The sequence below is a fragment of the Condylura cristata genome, unplaced genomic scaffold, assembly GCF_000260355.1.
Source record: "Condylura cristata isolate star-nosed mole 26May11 unplaced genomic scaffold, ConCri1.0 scaffold00001, whole genome shotgun sequence".
Classification (NCBI taxonomy): Eukaryota; Metazoa; Chordata; class Mammalia; order Eulipotyphla; family Talpidae; genus Condylura; species Condylura cristata.
In genome coordinates, this window is record NW_004567102.1 from 62,642,156 (window position 1) to 62,648,832 (window position 6,677).

General features: G+C 39.9%; 1 protein-coding gene across 5 annotated transcripts in view; it reads left to right on the forward strand.

Annotated features, from left to right (window-relative positions):
• The window catches only part of TPD52L1 (tumor protein D52-like 1), an 84,223-nt gene that overhangs the window by 54,923 nt on the left and 22,623 nt on the right, over positions 1-6,677 (forward strand). For all 5 annotated transcript variants that reach the window (XM_012720811.1, XM_012720862.1, XM_004673827.2 and 2 more), the window contains exon 3: positions 4,117-4,265. In XM_012720811.1, the coding sequence (XP_012576265.1) occupies positions 4,117-4,265 (149 nt within the window). The remainder of the gene's footprint in view (positions 1-4,116; positions 4,266-6,677) is intronic.

Sequence of the window (6,677 nt, forward strand, 5' to 3'; positions counted from 1 at the left end):
AAATTTTATTAGGCCTTTTTAAACAGTATAGGAGGCAATATGACTTATTATATATCTATATAATATATATATATATAAGCCTTATTGATATGTAAAAAAAGATCATTTTGTTTCAGGTATTTGTTTTAATTAGTTTTATTACCAGCTCTTTCTGATATCTTTAAAAAAAAATTATGTTTAAAAAAAAATTATGTTATTCATACAGAACTGGGGTACAGGCCAGAGGTGCAGGGGCAGTGAGAGGATTCAGAGACAGAGCTGGGAGCAGAACAGGCAGATCAATGAAGTACACTGCTGAGGGGAGCAGCGGGCGAGACAGGAGCAGTCTGCAGCGCCGTACGGGTCACCTCCGGGACTAGGATCAAACTAGCTTGCAATGCTGTGCTCTAACCCATTGTGCCACCAGAGAAGGCCTTTTCTTAGGTCATTCTATATTTATCTGTGAAGTTAGCCCCCCACCCACACTTTCTCTTTTTAAATAAACTTGCTCAGTATTTCTGTGCTATTAGCATTTCACTGAGCTGTCTTTTATGCTTAGATTTCCATAATATGATTTGGTTTTTGAAACAGATGAGTATTGGCATTAACTACAAATGTGTGGTTATATAATAATCTAATATTGCCAATGTCCCCTAGATAAAATGACTTAAGAAAAATAGGCATTTATAAGAGTAGGGAAAAAACCAGACAACATTATCAAGTGTGCCCGGCCTTTTTCTGGCCCTCAGTCTCCCTTTTGTCCCTCCTCCCTTCCTTTGGTGTGTGATTCCCCAAGAAGAACACACAGTGCCCTTAAGACTACCCATCTCGTAAGACTTACAAAGAATTGCCTTAGGCACTGACCGTTCTCTCCCAGCTCTGTCCTTCAGGACCTTCATTCTTTCTGGACGGGGTAGGGAACAACTAAAGTGTTCATAGCTACTACTGCCCAACTTCAGTGACCCTTTGTATTAGCCAGGGCTGTCCAGTTGTCCAGAGCAAAACAACCAAGAGGATGTGTGTTCATATGTGTGTGTGCATGTTTGTCTCTGTGTGTGTGTTTATGTAGAGCAAGGTAAATCGAATATAGAAAAAGATTTATTATAAGAAATTAGCTAGTGTGACTATAGAGGCCGACAAGCCTCGTGATGTACAGTAAACTGAAGCTGGAACTCCAGGGGAAATGAGAATATAACTCCAGTCTGAAGACTACTGGGCTTGATACCTAGGAGAGCAGATATCCTGTTTGAATCCAAAGGCAAGAAAAACATTGCTCAAATGCAGTCACACAAGAAAAGTTCTTTCTTAGTTGGCCTTTTTAATCCTTCAGCTGTTTAGAAGAGGCCCCATAAAGAGAGCACAACCTGTTTTTTTTCACTCTTCCAATTCCAGTGTCAATCTCATGAAAAACACCCTTACACACACAGCCAGGATAATATGGAACCAAATATCTAGACACCCCATGACCCAGTCAAGTCGTCACATGTGAAATTAACCTTTGCGCACTTCCAGATTGTACCTACATTTTAATCTTAGCACTTCTGATCTCCTAGCCAGATAGAAGTAGTTAGAATAAGGCTCATGAAGCAATAAGGCTCATGAAGCAGTATGTGCAAGAGGCCTAATGTGCTTATTCTGAGCATCACACAGATGATTAGTGGCTTAGGAAAGTGTTTATTTTGGGGGGTTTTAGATAGATATTTCATGTAATATTAGCAGATAGAGTAGAAAAGTAAATTTTCAAGTCTACCATAAATTTCATATGAAACTAATTCAGTAGCTAATTTAGATTGATTTATATATTTTCTGCATTTCTTATTGTGGTACATTAATAGAACACAAATTTAACTATTTTTTTAAAGTGATTAATTCAGTGGGAACTAGCACTCTTGCCACTTTATATAACCACCACCTCTCTCTAGCTCTATATTATCTTCATCACCCCCAAAAGAAACCCTATACCCAATAAGCCATTGTTTCCCAATTCTTCTCTCCAGACTATTTTGCATCAGCCTATCATACAATGTATCTGGCTTTTTTCACTGAGCTGAATGTTTGTGAGGTTCTTCTTTTGGTGGTTGAATTATATTTCCTTTTATGTATACACTGTTTTTTTAAATTCATTCATCTGATGGATTTGGGTTATTTTACCTTTTAGCTATTGTGAGCATTGCATTTACAATCACATGTATGTGTGAATTTGTTTGAATAGCTATTCTCAACTCTTTGGGGAATATACCTAGGAGTGGTATATAATTGAACCAGGTTCAATTGATTGTAACATGTTTGTGGAATGTGTGATCCATTTAAGAAAGATTTTAGTAAGATTTCCATGCATATAAAAAATGGATAATGTTCAATTTCTAGAACATTTTACTGATACTGAAAATCTCAAGGTTTCATTTTTTTCTGCTATAGTATTCCACTTGCATCTGATATAGCATTTCTGCCTTTTTAAAAGTCATTATTTGTGTTTATGAAGGTTAATAACATTATTCCTTGCTGTTCACCAGTGAGGTAAAATCTTCCTTGCTCTAGTAAAAAAAAAACAACAACAAATCTTTATAAAATTAGATGTCTTTCTTGAGGTGTTTTTCTAGCAGCTATGTCTCTGGTGACCCAAGGAGCACATTTGCAAGATGATTGACGGGATGCGAGGTGCAGCTTGTAGTCAGAGGTAGAGTGACACACTGAATGCAAATGAGACATAGATGTTCCACTAAATAAAAATCCAGTAAAATAGAGGCTTTTTATTACACCCATACAAGTGGGACACTAAGGGATGGCTATGATTCATTTCTGGCTTCACAAAGAAAATTTACAAGTATTTACATCTTTCAGAAAACAAAGATGTAAGTTTAAGCAATATTATCAGAGCACTACAGTATAGAATATGACAACCCATGAGTATTGAAGACTTTGTGGAGATCATAATTTAATTTCCCAGTCTGTATAGCAATATTATCTAAAATCTCTGTAACTCCTTATTAGAATTATTTTTGTAAGACCAATTCTACAATGCTTAGGAAATTTGTTTTGCTGAAGCATGGGGCAAACGGGAAATATATCATACAAAGCCTTGTACGTGAATGTTCATAGCAGCTTTATTTGTATCAGCCAAATCCAAATGTTCTTCAACACATGAACATATAACTACGATATATTGATACCATGGTGAGAAAAGCCAAGCAAGTATAAACCATGTGCTTCTGTTCATATAAAATTCTATAAAGCTGAATTAGTGAAAGACCAGTGACTCTCTGAGAGGGGATGAAGAAGGAGGAGGACTGAGCACTGAGAAGCTAAAGCCACTTCAGCATGAGTTTGATCCCCACGTGTCCCGGAGGTGACCACATGGCGTGGCAGACCTCTCCTGACCCGACCCGCCTGTTGCTTCCCTCAGCAGGGTACTTTGTCCATCTGCCTGTTCTGCTCCCCACTCTGTCTCTGGTGAATCCTCTCACTGCCCCTGCACCTCTGGCCTGTACCCTAATTCTGTATATATAAATAAATATAAAAGAAAGAAAGAACTAGAAACTTTTGGAGATGAAGGATATGTGACTATCTTGGTTGTGGTGAACACTTAAAATGTGTGTAATTTATGTATGTTAATTACACATTAATAAAATTGTTGAAAAGAAAAGGCAACGCATATCTCTCCCTCATGTACATCTACTACTCCCTTGTTTCCTTCCTGAGGCACTAAGTTGGATAAACAACGTCTGCCCTATCCATGCCACTGTGTGGTTGGGAAAAACTGAACACTGACTAGTAGTGTTTGGAAAGAAGTTGTTTATAAAATAGAGTACAGAGCAATATTTTGGTTCAAAATCAATAATAGGAAAACATTTGGAAGAGACCAAAAAATTAAACAATGGCTGTTTCCTAGTAGGTTATATCTGATTTTTATTTTGTTTGTTTTTTGCTATACATGTGAATTTCTGGAAGGAGCACTAATACCTTTTGCAGTCATTGAGACTGAAACACCTATTTCAATTTTTAAATACTAGATTGTCAGTCTGGACTGCTGCAGCAACCTGTTGAAGAGCAGAGCCTGGGCTGGGTAGCCATTATTTTGCATGTGTATGTTTCAGCTGCCCTAACACTTCACCCCATTCTTTATTTTCCTATCTGTAGCTTGAAGAAGAAATCACAACATTAAGACAAGTTTTATCAGCAAAAGAAAGGCATTTGGTGGAGATAAAACAAAAACTCGGCATGAACCTGATGAATGAATTAAAACAGAACTTCAGCAAGAGCTGGCATGACATGCAGACTACTACTGCGTAAGTGCAGCGACTTCATCTGTTTTTTTTTTTAAGATTTATTTATTTATGTTTACAGAACTAGGGCATAGGCCATAGGTATGGTGGGTGAGAGGATTCACCAGAGACAGAGTGGGGTGCAGAACAGGCAGATCAATGAAGCACACGGCTGAGGGGAACAGTGGGGGTGGGTCAGGAGAGGTCTGCTGCCATGTGGTCACCTCCAGGGCAGGCAGGAATCGAACTCATGCGGAAGTGGCTTTAGCTTCTTAGTACTGTGCTTTAACCCGCTGCGCCACCAGGGAGGGCCTGTTGGCTATTAATTTTAAAGGAAAGCCTGTACTGCTTGGATTTGGGGAATGTGTTTTTCATCCCCACTACTCTAAGGAACATTTAGAGCTGGTTCAAGGCTATAGGAGATGATAAAAAAAGAAATAAAATCATATATATCTATATATATACATAATTATACACATGCACACACACACAGTTCTTGGCTCCTAAAGCACTTTAGTATCCTAAATCATAAAAAGCTCTGCACTCATATTATGTTCTATCAACAGTATTTGGACTTTAATCCTGGTTCCTCATACAGAGTTAGTAATTCCTTTGGGATTTCCTAGTTGATAGGAGCATCTTATGTTCTGATGAGGGGTCTTCTGTTGGGCTCCAGATGGGGCCTGGTTGCCTGAAAGATTCCCTGTCCTTCAGAGGGGCTGCCAGTGGAGTTAGTGGAGATCAATGAAGTCCCCTAAAAGTCCTCAAAGTGTGGGGTTTGGAGCTTCTTGGTGAGCACATGGCCATGCTGGGGGAACAGCAGGCAGGAAAGACCTGGAAGCTCCATGCACCTTCACAGGCCTGCCCCCCCACATCTCTTCCATCTGGATGCTCATCTCTCTCCTTTATTGTATCCTTTTATAATAAGCTAATGAACAGTTAAGTAAACTGTTTTCCTGAGATCTGTGAGCAGCTCTAACAAATTAATCAAATTCGAGGGAGGGGTGGTAGTGACCTCCAATTTACAGCTCGCCCATCAGAAGCACAGGTAACAACCTGGGGCTTCATTCGGCATCTAAGGAAAATTTAGAGCTGGTTCTGGTTCTCAAGTCTGAAGTGGGTTGGTGGATTATTTCTGTGAGCTTGAGCCTTTAACCTGTGAATTTGGTGCTATATCCAGGTAAATAGTGTCAGAATTGAGTTAAATTTTTGCATATCCAACTGATATCACAGAATTGCTTGATGTGAGAAATGCAGTATTTTTATCTTCTAATAGCTTAGTTATTCTCTCTCCTGAAACTTTTATCTTGGGTATAAAGAGATTTAGTAGTAGAAACAGGTACCAATAATTATCCCCAGTTTTACTAAGGGCCCTTCATAAGTTCTCAGACCTTGGCTCCTATGTGAAGATGCCTTTAGTGTTAGAATTGACTTTAAAAGGAGCCCCAGGCCTCCCTGGTGGTACAGGGATTAAAGTCTCAGTGCTGTCAAGCTACTGTCAACATGAGTTCTAACCCCGGCCAGGTAGCTAACCCACATAGTGCAGCAGACCTCTCCTGTCTCACCCACTGCTCCCCTCAGCAATGTATTTCAGTAGCTCCACCTATTCTGCTCCCCACTTTGTGTCTGGTAAATCCTCTCATTCCCCCTCTCCCCCCCAGCTCTGGCCTATACCCCAGTTCTTCTACAAAATAAGTAAATACTTAAAATAGAAGGAGACTCAAGTCTCCCTTGGTCTCCACATGAAAGGAATATGTTCTCTCCCCCTGTAAAACCTACCAATCCAATAGGTGTCCATGCTGGCCCTCCCTAAGGGCTCATACGATAGGGTCAGTGGGCGGCCTCAAGCAGGATGCCACAAGGAGCCCACCAGTTAATCTTCAGACACTACCCAACTTCTCTCAGAAGCACAGATGGCTTTTAGGCACTAAATGAAATAAGCTTATCTGTCAGTAATTTTAATTTTATGGCCTTACCAAATATTGGCCTTTGGCAGTGGGAAACTGAACAATCTCCAGTTTCCTGGTTCTGTTTGTCTCTGTAGTTAATCCAGGTGTAGGGAGGGGGTTTTCTGTCATAATCATCTGAGCCTGCTGCTGGGGTGTATAAGAACCTGCTTTGGCTCCCTGCTGACCTGCAGGGATGGGCCTGCCAAAGGAAGGCCATTGATGCTGTTAATTCTGTCGAAGGGAGAACGGAGTAGGAACTATGAGTAATGAGTGTGTCAAATTGGCCCCCTTCCAGTACTGTCTCATCTCTGTCCACAATCAGATCTACTGTGACAGTTTCATAAAATCATTTTCTAGTTTCTACTACTGCTCCTCCACAATCTCTACTTCACAAGGATTTTTTTTTAAAGATTTATTTATTTATTCATATAGAACTGGGGTACAGGCCAGAGATGCGGAGGGTGAGAGGATTCACCAGAGACAGAGT